Consider the following 22,240-nt stretch of genomic DNA (forward strand, 5'->3'; position numbering starts at 1 on the left):
CTCAGGCAGAATTGTAGACAAGCAATTAGGGTAGAATTTGGCCCAAGGCCTCAGAGTGAATTCGTTTATAAATATCACTTATTTGAAAGTTCTTAATATTTTTCCCCTTATTTAATAGTAATACTCTCCAGACTTGGTGAGACTTTTCCCTCCATAAGGAGTGACTCAATCAGAGTTATATTTTAAAAACAGTGATATGGGACTTTCTGGTGGTCTAGTAGCTAAGACTTGGTCCTCCTAATACAGGGGGCTGGGGTTTGATCCCTGGTCAGGGAACTAGATCCTATACGCTATAACTAAAGATCCCACATGCCGCAACAAAGACCTGGCACAGCCAAATAAGTATTTAAAAATAAAAACTGCTGGTTATTAGTAGAGAATTAACTGGGGGTAGAGGTGGAGGAGAGGGGATACAGGGAGACAGGTGGAGAGTCTGAAAGCATAATCCAGATGAGAAAAATCTAAATAGTGATGGGAGTGAAAAAATGGGCACAGATTCAAGAAACAAAAAGAGAGGTCAGGTAACTGATGAGTTTGTGGGAACTGAGTGATAAGCCAGACTCAGGTTTGTGAGACAGGAGGGAAGGGGACAGAGCACAACCTTTTAAAGAATGACAGTGAGGACATGACAAAAACTGATCAGAGCTGACCAGCCCCAAGATGGCATAAGATTTGACATCCACTAGGCCTTGACCTTCCTTATACGCTCCTTGTAATATACATCAGCAAGCTAAATGGCACACCCACCTGTGCCATGACAGTGCTGAGGTCAACCAACAAAAGGGAACATTTTGACTTCCTGGGGCTTCTCTGGCGGTCCAGTGGTTAAGAATTTGCCTGCCAGTGCGGGCGACAAGGGCTCGGTGCAGAGTCTGGGGGGATGCCACATACTGCAAAGCCTGCTCTCTGAAGCCCACGAGTCACAACTGCTGAGCCTGTGTGCTCCAGCTACTGAAGCCCATGTGCTCAGAGCCTGGGGTTTGCAACAAGAGAAGCTGCTGCAATGAAAAATCCACGCAGCACAACGAAGAGAGGTCCCCGCTCACCGCAACTAGAGAAAGCCCTCACACAGCAAGGAGGACCTAGTGCAACCAAAAGCAAATAGATTTGGACTCCTTCAACCACCTGAATTATGCTCATGGTAATAAACATTTGTCAGTACCTAGCAAGTGACAGTTACATGGGGATGTCAAAAATGACAGCTCTCAGATGAGTAGTCAATTATAAAACTTCAAGCTATTTGGTGTGTCCTGGAAATTAGTGGCAGTTATGCTTTTTCCCTATATATATATATATATATATATATATATATATATATCTTTTACGTTTTATTTTGTATTGGGGTATAGCTGATTAACAATGTTAATGTTGTGATAGTTTCAGGTAAACAGTGAAGGGACTCACCTATACATATAGATTTATTCATTCCCCTTGAAACTCCCCTACCATCCAGGAAGCCACATAACACTAAGGAGAGTTCCCTGTGCTATAGAGTAGATCTTTGTTGGTTATCCATTTTAAATATAGCAGTGTGTACATGTTCATCCCAAACTCCCTAACTATCCCTTCCCCGCATCCATTCCCCCAGCAACCATAAGTTCATTCTCTGTGAGTCTGTTTCCCACAGAACACATTTCTGATATGTCAGCATAGTACCCAGGGTCCTTCAGCTGACCTCTTTTGTCACTTCCCCACCACACTGGACTAATTAGCAATCATCAAGCTTGCCATGGTCTCTCACAAGTTTGAGATTTTGCCTCTACTTTTCCTTAGCTCATCTTCGCTAACTTGGGATACATCTGCTTGTCCTTTAAAACAAAATCTCTGACTCTTGCAGAGCAGCTACTTGCTGTTTCTTGTGTGTCCAGAGCTTTCTGTGCAGTCCTCTTCCAGGGCAACTCTTGGGCTGAATTGAAATTGCCTACTCACTGTTTCCTTGCAAGCATTTTAGACAGAAGCTATGCTTAATCTGTCTTTTTATCCACAGGGCCTGGGAAAGTGAAACTGAAAGTGAAGTCGCTCAGTCGTGTCCGACTCTTTGCGACCCCGTGGACTGTAGCCCACCAGGCTCCTCTGTCCATGGGATATCTCCAGGCAAGAATATTGGAGTGGGTTGCCATTTCCTTCTCCAGGGGATCTTCCTGACCCAGGGATTGAACCCAGGTCTCCTGCACTGCAGGCAGACGTTTTAACCTCTGAGCCACCAGGGAAGCCCCATTCACTATTGAAATTTTTATTGCTTACTGTCCAAACTCAGGAATCAGTTAGATTCAGATAATGTAGTATTGGTCAGTTGCTACCCCAATGCATGCTAGGCCAACTTAGAAATCAAGTAGATTCAGATAACAAGAGGTACACGTGGACAATAGCAAGTGCTATTTCACTGTCTAGAAAGCCTGATTAGATGGAAGGCAGGAGGGCAGGAGGACCAGCTTATACGGAATGGTACTCAGTGAGCCATGGGAAGATCTGGCTCTGCAGAAGGGCCTTGAGTCCAGGGTGAGTGCTTAAACAGAGCCTGGCGTACAATACATGCTCTATGTATTTTGATGAGTTTCACAGAACTCTAGCAAAACCACATGCTAAGTCCCTTCAGTTGTGTCTTACTGTTTGCGACCCTGTGGACTGTAGCCCGCCGGGCTCCTCTGTCCACGGGATTTTTCGGGCAAGAATACTGGAATGGGTTGCCATTTCTTTGTCTAGGGAATCTTCCTGTCCCAAGGATTGAACCTGTCTGTGTCTCTTATGTCTTGTGCATTGGCAGGTAGGTTCTTAACCTCTAGCGCCACCTGGGAAGCCCAGCAAAACCACATCAAAAGTTTATCTAGGTTCCCAACTCTAAAAGTATTTCATGGCACCCAGTACAGAGCCCTGCCGGCTTCCTTTTATTGGTGATTAGCCATTGAGTCTGAGAAAGAAAACAGAGGATGCCTGGCTGTTGGTTTGTATGGCTATGTGCTGCTCAACAGAATGGAGTGTGAGGAGGCTGGGAAGACCTGTGAATAGGGGTGAGTGCACAGCTTCCACTGTGAGTCTTTATAGCTGTGGAGTTCAACACAGCCAACCTCCTTCACGTGTGTCCTTTCAGAAGAGGCCAGCTTTCCATAACCTCCTTACCTTAGCTGGTTTTCTTCTGTAGTATTTAACTTCTACCTGACATATGGTAAATTTTCATGCTAACATATTTGTCATTTGACCCTCATTATAGAATGTTACAGAGAAGGCAATGGCACCCTAATCCAGTACTCTTGCCTGGAATATCCCATGGACTGAGGAGCCTGGTAGGCTGCAGTCCATGGGGTGGCTAAGAGTTGGATACGACTGAGTGACTTCACTTTCACTTTTCATTTTCATGCATTGGAGAAGGAAATGGCGACCCACTCCAGTGTTCTTGCCTGGAGAATCCCAGGGGTGGGGGAGCCTGATGGGCTGCCGTCTATGGGATCGCAAGAGTCGGACACGACTGAAGTGACTTAGCGGCATAGAATGTTAGTTCTGTGAGGGCAGGGCTTTTTGCCTAATGTGCTATGTTTACTGCTAGATATCCTGTCCTAGATTAGCATCTGGCACTTACTACAATTCCTCTATTTTAACTGTGAATATGTTAAATATCAACAGATGTTAACATACATCAACAAAAACTCTCTAGGGTCCTGAGTAATTCTGTTTTTAATGTAATGACTTTCTGAGACAAAAGTTTGAGAACTGTTGTCCTAGAGGATCCAGGCTGGTCAACACTCATGCACAAGTGAAGCACGGAACTGGGCAGTCCTCCAAGGAATTTCTGATCAAACAGCCTCTGTTTTGCATTAGTTATCTAACTGTTGCAACATCTTAAGCATTTCAAGTTTATAATTATGAACTTTTTGCTTTTATTTAATTTTTATTTAAAGACTAAGCTGAGTTTTGGTTTCTGCATAGTGGGTTATTTATTTTTTTCCCTTTAATATTCTTACTTAAACTGAAAAGGATGAAAATTTTCTCAATGTCAAGGTGTGATACTGCCATCCTCCCATTTATCTAGCTAGAAAACAGAATCATTTTGACATTTTGCCATGAATTCCTCCTATGCAATCAGTCATACTGATGCTGTTCTCTCCTTTCTCAAAGTAGGCTGGTGTAGCACTTGCTGACCTCATCCTAAACTTTGCAGCAGCCCTCTGACAGGTTCTTCAGCCTCCCCTCAGTCACACTAATGCTCCGTCCATTGCCTTCATATAGATATTTGCATACTTAAAAACTCATCTTGATGACTGCCTCTTTCCAAAACAGTAAGACCTAAAGTCTCATACGGATGTTATTAGAGGTTCTATTGGAAGGATGGGCTCCAGAGCCAGACTTGAACTTGCTTTGGCAAAAAAAAAACTTGGTGAAAGCAACCAGATCTTGGTATGCGTGTGCCCTCTCCCTCAGACATCTTCCTCAACCATGAGAACAAGGCCAGGTTCGTCTCCAAAAGATCAGATGCCACGTGGAGAAGAGCCAAGCCACAGCAGCTGAGGCTGTCCTTAGGCGGTCACCGCCTGGGGAACATGCCACTAACTGTGGATGCATGAGGGAGTCTGCTGAGAACAGCTATGACTGGCCCAGGCTGACAGAACTGCCCAGCCACCCTGTGGACTCCTGGGAAATAATCAATGATTGTTTTAATCCACTAAGTTTCAAAGTGGTTTGTCATATAGCACTGTGGTGGCAGATACCTGGTGCGGGGCCAGGGTAAGGGAACTGTGAGCAGACAGGGAAACTGAGATGAATCTAGGGGGTGGTGCTTAGTCTTCAACATAGCAAGAAACTCTGAGTCACAGTTTCATCATCTGAATAGAAGTCATAATAGTATCTACCTAGCTGAGTTGTCATAGGTATGGGACAACATACCAGACAAAAGAGGCTTCATGGGATCCCTGGTAAATAGTTGCTTCCACTTTCCAATAAACTGCTCCTCAGTTTATTCAGAAAATACTGAACCCTACTCTGTGCCAGGTACTGTGTTAGACTTGGGGAAAGAGCATGAACAGTGTAGAGATGCATGGAGTATACTTTAGTATACTATATGAAAGTAAGCTTTCAGAATAGCAGGTTCAACATAGCATAGAGAATCAGGTAGATGGAGATAGACAGTATTGGGACAAGACTAAGCTGAAAATGTTCAAAGCTGCTGTGTTCAAAACTTATGGTTACCAAAGGGGGAAGGGAGGGAGAGACGAATTAGGAATTTGGGATTAATAGATATGACAGTAATATATGTATTAAATAAAAACAAGGACTTAACTCTATAGCACAGGGAACTATATTCTATATCTTGTAATAACCTATAATGAACAATAATCTGAAAAAGAATATATACATATAACCAAATTTTTATATGCATAAAACTGAATCACTTTGCTGAAACACTGTGAATCACCTATACGTCAATAAAAAAATAATTAAAAAAAAAACTAATAAAAAAGGTGCTGTGTTCAATTGTTGGCTTGTTATCTACTTTTATAAACCAGTAAATACAATAGATACAGTATATACTATGTCCGTAGTTTTTATTTAATCAGCAGATATCACTTTCAGAGAGAATAACAAAACAAATTATTTAAAGAAAGTTAGATTGGGGTAAGTTGTAAAGGACTTAGTTATTTTATGGGGTTTGCTTTACCCTGTAGGTTGTAGTTGCCTTGAACGATGATAAAGCAATGATAACCCTGGTAGCAATACAAGATGAAATCCTGGAACAGGAAGATCAGTTAGGAGTCTTGTACAATAATCAGGACTAGAGACGATGAGAGAGCAGGGTAGAGGTAAAGAATAAAGTTGAGGGATATTCAGAAGGAAGAACCTATTGGATACGGTGACTCATCAGATGAGGCCCAAAGGAATGCACCTGAGATTTCCACCACAGGAGTGTGTGGTGGGGCTCTTCTGTTAACTGAGCAAACACTGGGGAAAGCAAAGGAATTTCATTGGTTAAAAATAAGTGAAGGAAAGGCAGGGAATTAAAAACCAACGGTTAGAGGGAGCAGGAAATTGACCCTTCTTGGCCAGGATTTGAAAGAATGATTTAAAGCAATTTGTTTATGAGTGAAGTGAAGTCGCTCAGTCGTGTCTGACTCTTTGCGACCCCATGGACTGTAGCCTACCAGGATTGTCCGTCCATGGGATTTTCCAGGCAAGAGTACTGGAGTGGATTGCCATTGTTTATGAGTAGGAATCATCAAATAATGACCAAGAGGTGTGATATGGTGTTCATGCATGTCCCACAATAATAAGGCCCCTTGTTAATGCCCCTAATAATGCCCCTAAATAAAGGCATTTAGACTCAGAGCAGAGGGCTTCTACTTGAGGACCTCTGTGACAGCCCTGGAGATGGCCTGCCTGGCTCTATAGTCTCTCCCTCTTATGAGCACCCAAACTCCCCTACTGCCAGACCATTCTGAACACTGGGGCAAGAATGATCTTCCAAAAACCCCTACCTGAGCCGGGACACTCCCATGCTTACATAGGAGTAAGCAAAACAGCACGGTGGGAACGGTTAGTATGTGTAGGAGTCAGCCTGTCTTTGTTTGAATCCTCCTTTGGGATTAGCTCCTCACAGTTCACATGATTTAGTTATGCAGTGCCCTGATTTCCATATCTATAAAATGAAGACTAATTCTAATACTTATCACATAGGTTTGTTGTGAGAATTACCTGATGTAATCCAATAAGACTCCTTTAAATACTTAAAGATTACAAGGTACATCATAAGCACTCAATAACTATTAACTACTATTATTCGTTGTATTTTCATCCTCCACAGCTAGAAGGTGAAGAGGCTCAGTACAAAGGAGTTTAGCTTTTGTCTGTTTCTTTCATCTCTTCTCTACGACTTCCCCCTACACCAGAAGTCTGCAGAACACTAAGCCTGATTAGGCCTATGTACCTCCATATGCTGGTCATTTGCTTGAAGTGCCCTCTACTCTCTTCTCCATTTAATTAGTTCTTTTCCAAGATTAAAACTCAGCTTGAGACTTCCCTGGTGGTCCAGTGGTTAAGAATCTGCCTTGCAATGCAGGGGATGCAAGTTCAATCCCTGGTCAAGGAATTAAGATCCCACATGCCGCAGAGCAACTAAGCCCTTGCCTTGCGACTGCTGGGTCCACACACTAATGCCTGCCCCTGTGCTTCTGTGACACCCTCCATCAGAGCAGCCATCACCCCATCTTTTATTCTGGGTTTGTTTATATGGTTTCCCTACTTGGCTCCAAGCCTCTTGAGGCCAAGAATGTTATCCTAGGTAAAGTCCCATCTCAAATGCCTGGCATAATGCCAACATATTCCTCAAATTCAGTTAGACTTCTGTTGAGTGAATGAATAAATGAATGAGTCATAGAGAGAATGAATGGGGAGGTTCACTCTACCTGGAGCCAAAAGCCATCAGCTAAAACAACTTAAGGATTCCCTGGTGGTCTAGTGGTTAAGACTCTGTACTTCCAATGTGAGATCAAATCCAGGTTCGACCCCTAGTCAGGGAACTAAGATCCCATGTGTGAGATCAAATCCAGGTTCGACCCCTAGTCAGGGAGCTAAGATCCCATGTGCTGCAACCAAGAGTTTCCATGCCGAAACTAAGAAACCTGCATGTCCCAGCGAAGACTGAAGATGCTGTGTCCTGTAGCTAAGACCTGGCACAGCCAAATAAATGATAAGTAAATATTAAAAAAAACAATTTTGGGACCTTCTTTTAATACCTGTGTGATGGTCCTAATGGTATCCTCACAGATCACAGGCCTTCCAGTTGGATACACAAGAAATACACTGGCCTTTTTGAACGCAGCACAGTGACCTATGGGACTCTCCAGTAGGCAGCACAGAATAAGCTGGATGTACACTGCCCAGGTACTGAGCATTGCTGGTATTTGGTATTGCTGCCCAGGATTTGTGAATGCAGCTTCTGTGTGTGTTTATATGTGTGCACATACACATACACACAAACACAAGTACTCTCATACTCTCTTGCGCTTACACCTGTGTATACAGCTTTGTGGGAGATATTCTTCTCTGTTACAATTTAAGAGCTATACATCTCTTAATGTTTTGTTCCACTCATCACAAACTAATGGACCTGGGGAGTTGGCTCACAAATACGTTTTATTTGGCTTCCAGTGGGATTTTTGCTTGTTTGTTTTATTTTGTTTGATTTTTAACAGTTTTGAATGTGAGGCACTCAAAGGTATACTACCTGAGTGGATCCCAGAGGCATGTGAATTTGCAGCAATACACTTTTTTCTCTGAAACATGATCTAACAAAAGATATGAGTTATTTACTTAAGTAGGGAGAGAGTTATTGGAGGTTATTTGCAAGCATCCTTGCAAATAAAGGAGCTGGACTAAAACAGGAAATAAAATAATGCTATAATGACTTGTTTTGACTGCCTCAAGAATTTTTCTTTATAAGCTGTTTACAAGTTAAAAAGAGGTTAATATTATTCTGATTCACACAAGAATGCAGCCTGTGGAATCTGCCAAAGACTGTTAGTTAAATTCTTTTTTTTTTTTTCCACTTAAATTGCATGTTTTATTTCTCCCAATTCCAGCAATAGCATAGAAGTCCCATCATATCCATCCCAAACTGGTTTCTGGTATGCAGGATTATGTGAACCCTTGTCAAAGCAGTTGATGCTAAGGGCTCCCAAACTCTGGGCGCAAATGCACCTGCAAAACAGATGGAAGGAAACAGCAGTGGCCCACATGCTTCATGTGTCAGTTTATCTTTGCAATGCAATCTGCATCCTTGAAACTGACAGCCTGGAGGGGACGGGTAGTGTGAGGGAGTGAAGTTGAAATTGCCTATTAGCTCACCCTTTCGACTTAAACAGAGACCGAGAGAGAAATGGTTCCAACATTTCACCACATATATTTCTTCTTATGCAGTCTAAGCTGAGAATGCCATGTAAATGGGTCACTGCGAAATGCAGCAATTTAATTTTTCTCCAATCAAAATAAACAAACCAGTATATCTCATTTCTATTAACTTCTGAAGGTTTACAGCAGTTAAAGTATTTTTGCTTCTATGTATGAAGGTTAAAAAAATCTTTTTTTTTCCCATAAAATACAAGAGCAACCAATTTCACCATCAAGTAAAAGTAAAAACTGGGATTCTTTTTTAAATTAGTCCAAAGTGGCATTTAGGAACTAGTTGTAGGCTGCTGCGCTGACACCATGACAAACCAAAGTGTAGGGTTGGGTCTGGTTTTGTTTCGGTTTTCTTTTCAATATCCAATGCTCATGGATTAAGTTCTGGAAATGTTCCAATTGTAAGGCAGGGATCTGTTTGGATTCCACCACGGGTATGCTCCTTGGGTTGGATGCTGGAGGGTGAGGCACGTTTTGCCGGACCCATGTCGACTACCTAGTAGTCATCAAGGTCAAAAAATTCATCATCTCCTCCTTGGTATTCCATTCCCTGGAAATCTACTCGGTACCGCAAGATACCTCCAATTCCACCAAATCCTTTGACAAACTGTGATCCTTCTTGTGACTTATCTGTGACAATTTCCAGTGTAGCTCCAAATTTTTTATAGTTGTTGGCAAACCACTCCAGAAGGGGCATGCTCTCAATCAGCTCATGTTCTTGTCCTGTCTCTTTGTCTGTAAAATGAGACTTATCCTTCTCTTGTTCTGGAGTTAGATAGAGAATTTTCTCCTCTTCTGTCCCTTGGCAATGAAGAACATATCTCATGATATCCAGATTTTCATAGACTATTAGAATCTCTACAGCTCCCATTTCTAAAGCCTTTAGTGTATCTTCAACTCCGAAACAGTACTTGCCCGTGTCCTGGCTTATTTCATCGAAGTATCGCCCTATTAATTTCTTCTCTTGAATGAACTTCACGTTGGAGAGGACCTCAGTAGATAATTCAATAGCTTGATTGAATCCATTTTCACCACCATAAGATATATCAACTAATTTTAAAACTTTTGATTGCAACCTCTGATCAAACATATCAGATTGACTTAGTTCAGTTTTAAAGTCAGCTGATCCAGCTAAAACGAGACCAGCCACATTCACCTTGTCCCCAGAAATAAACAGCTGCACAGCAGTCTCAGCTACTTTTCGAACATAGTTATGTCGCTTTTCCATTCTTAAACGGGCAAAACGCAAGGCTGACTGACCTCCTCTACCATGTTTCTTTGGGAGATCCACAGTGAATTTGTGCAGGACTTCTCTTGTATTTCCTTGGAGTGTGCCAAAAAGTGCACCACTACCATCTATTACAATGAAGCCAAACTTGCTATCATCTGAAAGTAGTGCTGTAAGAGCCTCTGTATGGAATTTGTTGTCACACAAATACAATGACGTATTAATTGGTTTGAAAGGTTCAAAGTCAATGTTGACTTTCTTTTCCTTTCCTTCTTCCGTTACAATTGTACCACAGTAAACAACCAGGCCGTTCGGAGGTACTTTGTTATAGAGTTTGAGTCTTTGTTGTACAGATGTAATGGCTCCCAGGACTGAAAGGCGGTTTACTCGTGACTTAATGTTAGATGCAGTTCCAAACTCATCTGCTAACATTTTTGCCACTCGTGAAATCTGGTCTTTGGGAGGAATGATCAACGATATCATGCTTGTGCCATTGCCGCGGGCCGCCTCCAAGCTCTTGATGAGCTTTTTGATCTTCCAGATCTCCACGTTCCTGTCGGCAGCACTGGGGTCGTCCGCCATCTTCTCGCCTCCTCCTCCCTAAGGGCCCAGTCCTGGGCGGCAGCGGCTGCTCCTCCCCGGCGGCGGCTCCGCGGCGGCGGCTCTGACATGTTAGTTAAATTCTTAATTTGGGCATCTGAGCCACTGGTGCTTTGCCATAAGTTGCCAAGTGCAGCAAAATTTCTTTTTTTACTGATAGCAATTCTAATACCAAAGACTTGGAGTGACTTTATAAGTTAAATTGTATTCAGGTAACTTTCACTCACTGCATTCTAAATTGTGTGTTAGACAGAAAAGGAGAGGAGGAAAAAAAGAAAGGGAAAGAAGAGAGTCTATATGGGTTAGAGTTAAGATTCTAAGAATTTTACCTTATCCCCAAACATCCCTGGAATTGTGGGCCTCACATGAACATCATTTGAGGATTACTTCTAAATAAAGGCTAAAGACTGGAGGACACCTCTAGAAAAAAAAGGCTTAATTACAGAGCAACTCTACCTTATTTACTATCCCTAGCATCCCATTTAGACTGATGGTTGAAATTTCTTAGGAAATCTCCTAAGATACAGTGTTGAACTTTCCAAGAAAGTTATGATATCCTATCTTTCTAAGGTTTTCAAAGACACTCTCTGAGATGGCACGTATGTATGGATGAAACTCTTAATGTGACCTCTGGTGACCCTCCCTAGCCCATAATCCCGTATTTGGCTACACAAGGGTTCTGACTTGAGTCTTAAGAATTCCTGTGGAAGTTCCAGAGTTAGCACAGTTCCAGCGGCCAATGTTAGAAGACAGGAAGATAGGAGCCTTTTGGGAAGAAGGTGGGTAGAGGAAACAGCACCAGCTGGGATGCACAGAATTCTAAGGTTCCCACCTCCATGGTCATGCCCTACAAACTTCCACCCCTTGAGTGAGGGCAGCACCTGTGAATATGATAGTTCTGCTTGACTAGGCAAAACTAAGGAAATTCTGTAGATGTAATTAAGGTCCCAAGGGCTTCCCTGGTGGTGCTGTGGTTAAGAATCTGCCTTTCATTGCAGGGGATGTAGATTTGATTCCTGGTCAGAGAACTAAAATCCCACATGTCTCAGGGCAACCATGCCTGCATGCTGCAACTAGAGAACCCGCGTGCCACAAACTGCAGAGCCCAGGCACTGCGACTCCTGAGCCCACATGCTCCAGAGCCCATGTTCCACATCAGAAGCCTATGAGCTGCAACTGGAGAAAAAGCCCAAGTGCCACAGCGAAGACTCAGTGCAGCCAAAAAATATTAAAGGTCCCAAATCAGTTGTCTTCGAGTTAATCAAAAGGAAGATGATTATAGGTGGGCTTGACCTAAAGCAGATAAAAAACAGGGGCTGAGCACTTCCCAAAGAGAAGCACTCTCCTCCCGGCCTTGAAGGAGCAATAACCACATTGTGCGCTGCCTGTGGAGAGGCGCGGCTTCTCAAAGCTGAGGGCCTCCATCCTACAACCACAGGAAGGGCAATTCTGTCAACATCAGTGAGCTCGGAAGAGGGACCCGAGCTCAGGGTGAGAATGTAGGCCAGGTAACACCTTGACTGTACCCTGGAGAGACTGTTGAATGAAATGTCCAGATAAGCTGTACCTGGACTCCTGAATCCACTGAAACTCGAAGACAATAAATGTATACTATTTAAAACTGCTAAAGTTGTGGTAATTTGTTACACAGTATTAGCATAACTAACATAGGCAAAGCTACTAAGAGAAACGGCCCAAGTAATGGGGGAGGGGACAACATGTAAAACACAAACAGTGCATGGAAGGGGAATACGCTGGCACCCCAAAGTCCATCCCTGGGCACAGAGCCTCTGCAAACAGTAGGCCAGAACACTAACCACACAGTTGGGATTGTTTACATCTGTCCCTAAACCAAGCTCTGAGGGGCGCCGCCATCAGCATCTCTTCTACAGACAATGTTTACAGACTGCTCCTCGGCAGGTCCTGACCCTGGATCTGTGAGTACAGCAGTGAAGACGTCAGGTATGTGCACAGTCTGGTTGAGGTGTCAAATACACACAGGTGTGTGTAGCTGAGTGTTCGTGCTGCCTCAGAAGACTGAACGACCTGCTCTAGGAGCACTAGGGGCCAACCCGCCTGGTGGGGGCCCCAGAAATGTTCTTGGAGAATCCACAGCAATTTTGAGTTATGAAGGGTGGGCAGAAAAAATTATATATATATTATATGTATTATATATATATATATATTATATATATTAGAGTGGCTTCCCCACCAGGGCTCCCCTGGGGGCTCAGACAGTAAAGAATCTGCCAGCACTGCAGGAGACCCAGGTTCAATCCCTGGGTCGAGGAAATCCCCTGGAGAAGGGAATGGCTACCCTATATATGAAAGTGAAAAGTCAAAGTGAAGTTGCTCAGTCATGTCCGACTCTTCACGATCCCATGGACTGCAGCCTACCAGGCTCCTCCATCCATGGGATTTTCCAGCCGAGAGTACTGGAGTGGGGTGCCATTGCCTTCTCCAACTCTATATATATATGTACAAAAATTGCTACTGCATGTGGGTGAGTTATGGGGGAAGAAGAGGGGCATCAGCTCAGGCCACTTTGTGATGGGCCTTCCCCATCTAAAATGCTGCCATTTGAGGGGATTTTTTGTTGCCGATGATAATTGATGACAAACAACAAAAACAGTCTACGCCGAGGAGTGAGAGCATGTGTGTGTTTTGGGAAGATGCACGTAACAGCAGAGAGCAGCAGGAGGTAAGACCAGAGGCAAGAGACGCAGTGAAAAAGCCAGCGCAGGATATAGGTGTGTTTCCGCTTGCTCCTTTGTCCCTGCTATCAGCACAGGGCCCACCCAAGAGTAGGGGCAAAAAGTGCTTATTGAATCATAAACAGACAGATCATTAAAAGAGGGCTCCCAAGGCAATGGGCATGGAAGCAGCAATTTCTAAAAAGTTGAAAGAGTTTTCACTCACCATGGAGCTGAGAGAGGGGATATTTTAGGCATCCAGGGTGTGAGGGATGAGGCAAAGGACAAGGGTTATAAAAACAGAAAGTCCAGACTCAGGACCTCTGTTGAGCTCTAGGTGGAGTAGAAAGGGGCCACCTCAAGGTCTGAGGGGTTTAGAGTGTCTCAGGGATCCAATCCAGCACCATGATTCAGGCTTGGGGTCCTCCCTGACCCTCGGCATGAAAGTTCAGGCACATTCTAGCTCAGGCTACATTAGCAGCCACTCTTTCCTCCTGGTCAGCTTTTTAGGGAGCTGTTCATTTTCCACTGGCTCATCCTTACCCTTTCGTCTAATCCCTCGACCCATGTTTACCCTCAGCTGTTCCCTTTCAGAATATTCCCAGATGGTGCTAGTGGTAAAGAACCTGTGTGCCAATGCAGGAGATTTAAGAGACGCAGGTTTGATCCCTGAGCTGGGAAGATCCCCTGGAGGAGGAAATGGCAACCCACCCCAGTATTCTTGCCTGGAGAATCCCATGGACAGAGGAGCCTGGAGGACTATAGTCCATAGAGTCACAGAGGTGGACCTGACTGAAGTGACTTAGCATGCACGCACGCTTCTTCTCAGAAGGAGGAGGTTCATCTCGAGACAAGGCTGAAAAGGACACTCACTTGACCAGCTTGACCAAGTGCTTCTTCTTGTAGATATGGCAGTCTCCTCTCTGTCTTCTGACTCACAGATAAGGTGTTCTTTTTTCTATCAAAACCTAATAAGTCCTCTGCCCACGCGAACAGTCCCTCTGCCCATTCATTCATTTGTTCACTTAGTTGCTCACTGACAAATATTTGTTGAACATAGACACTACCCTAGGCTCTGGGACTCAACACTGAACGTGAAACACAGGATCCAGGCTCTTATATGAGATGGGGAGGCATAAAATGAACAGCAAGTAAATAAACGAACTAGAAGACCTCAGAGTAAAAAGCGCTCCAGGAAAAAAACCCAAAAAAGAGTGAAGTAGTAAGTGGTCCAAAATGTCTCCTGGGTTTCCTATCTCAACATATTTCAGACCAACCACCCAATGGCCTAAGCTCCAAACCTAGGAAGCATCTTGGACTTACCCTTCTCACTTATTTTTCACATTCAATTATCAGTCACAAAGCCATGCATATGCCGACATTCAATGACGCTCCAACCCATCTGTCCTTCTCCGCCCCACTGACACTTCATGCAGAGACGATCACTTGTTGCCCATTTGCTGCAGCATTGCCCTGATTAGTGTCCTCTCTCTAGTCTTGCCCTGTTCCTGCCTCTCATGGCTCTGCTTACAATTGCTCAATAGTGGAGGGAGGCTTAAGAGGGAGGGCATATATATAAACACATATATGTATATACACATATACATACACATACATATAGGACAGAAATGGTATGGACATAGCAGAAACAGAAGATATTAAGAAGAGGTGGCAAGAATACACAAAAGAACTGTACAAAAAAGATCTTCAGGACCCAGATAATCATGATGGTATGACCACTCACACCTAGAGCCAGACATCTTGGAATGTGAAGTCAAGTGGGCCTTAGAAAGCATCACTACGAACAAAGCTAGTAGAGGTGATAGAATACCAGTTGAGCTATTTCAAATCCTGAAAGATAATGCTGTGAAAGTGCTACATTCAATATGCCAGCAAATTTGGAAAACTCAGCAGTGCCCACAGGATTGGAAAAGGTCAGTTTTCATTTCAATCCCAAAGAAAGACAATGCCAAAGAATGCTCAAACTATCGCACAATTGCACTCATCTCACACGCTAGTAAAGTAATGCTCAAAATTCTCCAAGCCAGGCTTCAGCAATATGTGAACCGTGAACTTCCAGATGTTCAAGTTGGATTTAGCAAAGGCAGAGGAACCAGAGATCAAATTGCCAACATCCATTGGATTACTGAAAAAGCAAGAGTTCCAGAAAAACATCTACTTCTCCCTTATTGACTATGCCAAAGCCTTTGACTGTGTGGATCACAATAAACTGTGGAAAATTCTGAAAGAGATGGGAATACCAGACCACCTGACCTGCCTCTTGAGAAATCTGTGTGCAGGTCAGGAAGCAACAGTTAGAACTGGACATGGAACAACAGACTGGTTCCAAATTGGGAAGAGAGCACATCAAGGCTGTATACTGTCACCCTGCTTATTCAACTTCTGTGCAGAGTACATCATGAGAAACACTAGGCTGTATGAAGCGCAAACTGGAATCAAGATTGCTGGGAGAAATACCAGTAACTTCAGATATGCAGATGACCATCCTTATGGCAGAAAGCAAAGAACTAAAAAGCCTCTTCATGAGTGTGAAAGTGGAGAGTGGAAAAAGTTGGCTTAAAGCTCAACATTCAGAAAACTAAGATCATGGCATCTGGTCCCATCACTTCATGGACAATAGATGGGGAAACAGTGGAAACAGTGACAGATTTTTTTCGGGGGGGAGGGTTCCAAAATCACTGCAGATGCTGACTGTAGCCATGAAATTAAAAGACGCTTACTCCTTGGAAAGAAAGTTATGACCAACCTAGATAGCATATTGAAAAGCAGGGACATTTCTTTGCCAACAAAGGTCTGTCTAGTCAAGGCTATAGTTTTTCCAGTGGTCATGTATGGATGTGAGAGTTGTACTATAAAGAAAGCTGTGCACCGAAGAATTGACGCTTTTGAACTGTGGTTTTGGAGAAGACTCTTGAGAGTCCCTTGGACTATGAGAAGATCCAACCAGTCCATCCTAAAGGAAATCAGTCCTGAATATTCATTGGAAGGACTGATGCTGAAGCTAAAATTCCAGTAGGTTGGCCACCTGATGCAAAGAATTGACTCATTTGAAAAGACTCTGATGCTGGGAAAGATTGAAGGTGGGAGGAGAATGGGACGACAGAGGATGAGGTGGTTGGATGGCATCACCGACTCAATGGAGATGAGTTTGAGTAAACTCCAGGAGCTGGTAATGGACAGGGAGGCCTGGAGTGCTTCAGTCCATGGGGTCTCAAAGAGTCGGACACGACTGAACGACTGAAATGAACTGAACAGAACATATAGCTGATTCTCTCATGTTGTACACTAGAAACCAAGACAACATTGCAAAGCAGTTGAACTCCAATAATAAAATTTTTTAGAAAAAGAAAAGAAAATCTTAAACAGCCCTCAAAAATTGTTCAATGGTTCTCAATAGTTTCTTTAGTCACGTTCAACCGTCTGGACTCGGCAAGCAAGGCCTTTCACTATCTGGGTGCTACTGACCCTTCAGCCTTGCTCCCCGGCACTCTCCTGCCCTACACAGCTTCCACTCAGCCGTCCCTGCAGATCTATGTGTGGAAGTGCTACTTGCTTTTGATCTGTTGCCGCTCTTGCTTGACGCGGCCTCTGCTCATCTTTCTCTAACTACTGTGTTCAAAACTCAGATCAGAAGTCACCTCATTTTGGAAGATCTTTCTTATAAATGACCAAAGGAGCTTTTACAAGGATTACATGGAAAGGATACATGAAACGCTTAGCCTAAAGATGGCATTCAGCTGCTTATATCTTGTTTACTTGATGGAATGTTCTCATATTTGGGGCAGGCTTAGTTAGCACATAAAGTTTTCCTATTTTCATTGAAACCATCTAAGAAAACAGCTTCTGAGGCACGGACTTGTCTCCCTCATTGTTTTTAATGAGATGGACTCATGCACAGGAAATTTTCCTTCTCATTTATGTTTTTGTTGCTTGATACTTTTTATTATCATTTGAGCTCCTAATCCTTATTCTTAATGGCCTGGAAGTGATTCTGATGGATCCTAAGATTGGAGACAAATATCTTGAATATATCAGCATCCCAACAGCACAAACAATAATAATTCACAGTAGTCCTTGGCCCTGAGGATTGGCTGTTGCCATTTCCAATTTTATATTGCTTCTTGGCACACTCTCCCAGCTCCCAGGGCCCTGAGAGAATCCACCAACCTGCCACTCTCCATGGAAGGATGGGACCACACACCTCTACCAAACTAAGCCCTTCCCTGGGTTGACTTCTGACACCATCGCCCTGAGCTTCTATGGAGGTTTTAGGAACTCTCTGGAAACGGGAAAGCCGCTTTCTGAGAATACATTTTCCTTTGGATACCTGTTCCTTGATAAGATTTCCCTCCCAGCACGTGCCCACAGGAGCACACACCCAGTTCTTACTTGGTCAGTCTCCCTACCTGTGTGAGGTCTGTGTTGTGAAAGTCCCCAGAAGGGGTGGTAAAGATGGAGCTCTCTTACTTGCGTTTAGTAGCGTCCGGACCCTCTGCTCTTCCTCGGCTTCTTGGACCAGCTTCTCTGCCAGCGCCTTGTCCTCTGACTCTACACACGCGTCGGCCTCCCGCAGGTACTCCAGGTAGTCGAGCTCCCGCTGGGCGCGCTCCACTCTCAGCGCCAGGTTGTGTACTGCACTCTTGTACTCACTTGTGTAGGTGTGACATCGTCCCAACATAACGGATATGTTTTTCGAGAACTCTTGGAAATCTTGAATGTACGCTCTTGTTGCTTGGGTACATTTCTGCAGTCCTTGCTTCAGTCAGAAAATAAATTCTCAAATTATTTCCAGTTATTTAAATTGCCCAAGTAATGTCAATAGCTCTTATTCATAGAAATAGACTTTTAAAATACAAACAGTTAAAAGGGGGTGAAATTTTTAAAAAATCACCCATAATTCCTTAACTCAAAGAACTATTGACACTTTAGTGTACAAATCTTTAGGTTTTCCTATGCATTTAGTCATACACATATAAACATATGTTAATGTGATTTTGCTACATGTGTGTTTTATAACATTTTAAATTTGCTGATATATTGTGAACATATTTCAAAACCAATTAATATATATTTAGGTCACTAGGAGTTGGACACGACTGAACGACTTCACTTTCCCTTTTCACTTTTATGCATTGGAGAAGGAAATGGCAACCCACTCCAGTGTTCTTGCCTGGAGAATCCCAGGGATGGGGGAGCCTGGTGGGCTGCCGTCTCTGGGGTTGCACAGAGTCGGACAAGATTGAAGCGACTTAGCAGCAGCAGCATACCATAATTTTAATAACACAATTCCATTAAATTGATTAGACTCTTTCCAATGAACATTTGGGCTTCCCTGGTGGCTCATACGGTAAAGAATCTGCCTGCAATATGGGAGACCCGGGTTCGATCCCTGGGATGGGAAGATCCCCTAGAGAAGGAAATGGCAACCCACTCTAGTATTCTTGCCTGGAGGATCCCATGGACAGAGGAGCCTGGTGAGCTACAGTCCATGGGGTCGCAGAGTCAGACGTGACTGGGCGACTGACATACACATAAACATAATGGACATTTACGTAGTTTTCAATGATCCGCCACTCAAACATAGTGAAGAAAACCTTTGTCTTTACGTATTCGTACTTCTCTGATTATTTTCTTAGGATACATTTCCAGATGTGAGCTCCACCCCCAGCACCTGCTCAGCACCTGGCACATAGTCACACTAAATATGAACTTACTGAATAAAAGAATAAGTTAAGGGGCCTTCCCTGGTGGTCCAGTGGTTAGGAGTCTGCCTGCCATTGCAGGGACACAGGTTCAATCCTTGATCCAGGAAGATTCCACATGCCGTGGAGCAACTACGCCCATGTGCCACAACTACTAAGCCTGCTCGCCAGGGCCCTGGAGCTGCAACTACCGAGCCCACATGCTGCAAATACTGAGGACTGCTCACTTCGAGCCTGGCTCTACAAGAGAAGCCACCACAATGAGAAGCCTGAGCATGGCAATGAAGCGTGGTCCCCACTCGCTGCAACTAGAGAAAAGCCGTGCAAAGCAACAAAGATCCAGCAGCCAAAAAGAATTAACTTAAAAAATATATTTAAAAAAAGGAATAAGTGAATGAAGGATGGAAATGGGATGGGTTTCTGGGTCAGGATGTATACTTAAAGACCATTTGGTGGTTTACCAAAATGCTCTCCACAAAAGCTGTAAAAATATATACTTCGAACAGCAGGATGTAAGACTGTTCACTGAAGAATGAAAGAGAGATTGAGAGAGAGAGAGGTGTGTGAGAGGGAGAGAGAGAGAAGCAGAGACAGAAACAGAGAGGATGAGAGGGAAAGAGAGAGAGGAGAGAGAAATTGTCTACATCTATCCTCTTTTATTCTTACCCCACCCCCACCCCACACAAACCCCTGGATGTGGGATTGCATCACTTTGCACGTGTTTGCCTGGCCAACAGTGGAGCCACCTGGGCCTTGGCTTCCTACTAAGGTCACCACAGTCAGGGTGGGAAGACCTACATAAATCATACCCTCTTCTTTTCAGTCCACCTTCATAGCTATGAAAGTATCCATCTGTACTCAATACCCTCGTCTGCAGGCAGACTCAAGTCTCGTGGAAAGCTTGCAGGGATGAGACTCGCCCTGAACCCCAAGGCGGGTCTGCGGTAAATGAAGAGGGACCACAGTTGAGCATAATTCTAGCACATGGGAGAAAGTGAGATCGGGAAGGTCTCTGAGGAGAGAACCAGTGAGGCAGCAGCAAGAGGCCATTGACCTGGGAACATTCCATCTGTGGCTCCCTGGCCTCAGCTCAGCGGACCTCAGAAACCCAGTGCAGCCTGCTCTGAGGAAGTGTTCTACCCTGACTGCAACCAAATAGTTTGGACTTAAAGAGTGTTCAGGAAATATAGAAACTAAATACCTTTCAGAGAAGGAAAATAATTTATCAAAATTTAACTTGTACAAAAGCAAGGCGGGACATAAGAAATAGCTGATGTCAATGCCAGGGTGTGTTAAAGGTTAGGACAGCGGGTTACATTTGCCCCAGGGAGTCTGTCCCTGCTGCAAAAATGTTGGGTTTTGCAAATTTTAATGAAGTGGCAGCTACAATGCTTGGGAAAAAGGCCCCGGAACTTCCTCTCTGTTTAACACTGCTGAATCCTGCTCATTTCTAAAATCAAATCTAGTTCAGCAAAAGAAGCACAAGCTTCTCAGTAAGCCAATATCATGACTATTTACAGTGACCTAAAGTCTCACCATTAAAAGACACAAAGAAAACGAAAATGTGCTATCCTCCTGATATAGTAAAACATGAAGAAAACGTGACCAAAATGTTTAATTTTCCTATTTAAAAACTGAGCAATTGAATAATAACATTTTAGACATTTACCATCATGCCAGGCAAGGTTCTAAGTAGGAATTAATTCATTAAATCTTCTGAATATTAGTAAGAGGTAAATTCTATTAATGGCCCCATTTTACAAATGAGAGAAACTGCCAAATCAGGCAACAGAGGAAAGCCCTGTTCAAGAAACCACTAGACAATGAAAAATATTCAGTGTACCCTTAGCAATCTTATCATTCACTATCTGGAGAAACACATCCCAGTAGGTAGGGAAGTGTGGGTAAGATAAAGTGACTTCTGGGAGGCAGGTTCCCTGGGTCAGGGGCATGGATGCCACCTACCTCTAAGACTTGAAAGCGCTGATAGATATAGTGCACCATGGCCGGGTCCTGGGCGCGTGGCGGCGGGGGCAGGAAGGCCATGAAGACCACAGCCCTGAAAATGCAAGCTCGCCTAAGAGCCAGCATCATCCTGCAAACCACCCAGGGCGGGAATCCCTGCTGCTGCTTCCCGAAGGAGACTCAAGGGTCCCGGTGGTGGTCTCCTGCTTTTTAGCCGCTGCTAAGAAAATCCTCCAAAAACAGCCGGACAGCAAACTCTGCTGGTTACTCCCTCTGATGCGTGATCTCACTTTGCAAACTGGTGATCAAGTCCAGCTGTTGGCAAATCCGTCCCCAGAGGCCTTGCAGGCCAACTCGGGGTAGAGGGTTCCCTGGGTCCAGCATCTGCTGCCATCACCTTTGACACATGGGGACCCCCTGCAGATAGTGGCTGCCCCCTCTTCAGGCATGGGTGAGTGTGTATGGGGTGGGGAGGGGGCCGGGAGGATTTCTCCCCTCTCCCCCGCTCTTTTCTTTTTACTTTTGCTTTCCTCCTCCCTAGAGAATTGTGCAGTCCAATCACAGCCCTGACCCCATACACACCACCCCCAACTTCTCAGAGCTGGACTCTCATTTTAGTTTCTGGCCAAAATTCCCGAGATCCTTTTCCCAGAAATCCTGTTGGGAGACCCCACCCCGCCTCCAGACTCTCTTTGCATTCCTGCAGCTCTTAAAGGCACAGCAAGGGAAAAAAATGAAAGCTCTCTTACACGTCTGTCTTCAAGCAGGCAGGGCACAGGCCCCATTGCCCCTTGGGGAAGAGAGCGCCCATGGGCCACAGGCCTAGGCACCCAGGGAGATAGCTGAGGAACCTGAAACTCAAGCTCAGAAGATTTTCATTAAGAACCAAACAGTTACTGATACAGGGGCACTTTCAGAGCCAAACCATCAGGAATGGAACTCCTTAGTGAGGAGGTCCTTGAGTTTTTTCACTCTCCAGTAGCAGAATTCCCTTCACCGGAAGGAACAAGCCAGCCATACAAAGGATTCAACTCGCATTCTTAGTACCAAGTGGTAAAATCTTCCGGTTTTTTGCCTTTTCTGTTGAGGCCTACTTATTTTAACCTCTCCTTCTGTGGTTGGGTCCAGGATACTCATGGTTCTTTCTC

General features: G+C 44.1%; 2 protein-coding genes across 2 annotated transcripts in view; both read right to left on the reverse strand.

The window, feature by feature from the left end:
* The window catches only part of OLFML1 (olfactomedin like 1), a 34,160-nt gene extending 12,479 nt beyond the window's left edge, over window positions 1–21,681 (reverse strand). Inside the window, exons 1-2 of the mRNA XM_069554539.1 lie at window positions 21,093–21,681; window positions 17,893–18,181 (exon numbers count right to left, since the gene is read on the reverse strand). Coding sequence (XP_069410640.1) covers window positions 17,893–18,181; window positions 21,093–21,221 — 418 coding nt within the window. The 5' untranslated portion in view covers window positions 21,222–21,681. The remainder of the gene's footprint in view (window positions 1–17,892; window positions 18,182–21,092) is intronic.
* On the reverse strand, window positions 9,109–11,054 carry LOC138420878 (eukaryotic peptide chain release factor subunit 1). The gene has a single exon (XM_069554538.1). It carries the CDS (start codon window positions 10,691–10,693, stop codon window positions 9,380–9,382), a length of 1,314 nt encoding a protein of 437 aa, XP_069410639.1. The 5' UTR covers window positions 10,694–11,054; the 3' UTR covers window positions 9,109–9,379.
* Window positions 21,682–22,240: the final 559 nt, after the last annotated feature.

Source organism: Ovis canadensis, chromosome 15 (genome assembly GCF_042477335.2).
Source record: "Ovis canadensis isolate MfBH-ARS-UI-01 breed Bighorn chromosome 15, ARS-UI_OviCan_v2, whole genome shotgun sequence".
Classification (NCBI taxonomy): domain Eukaryota; kingdom Metazoa; phylum Chordata; class Mammalia; order Artiodactyla; family Bovidae; genus Ovis; species Ovis canadensis.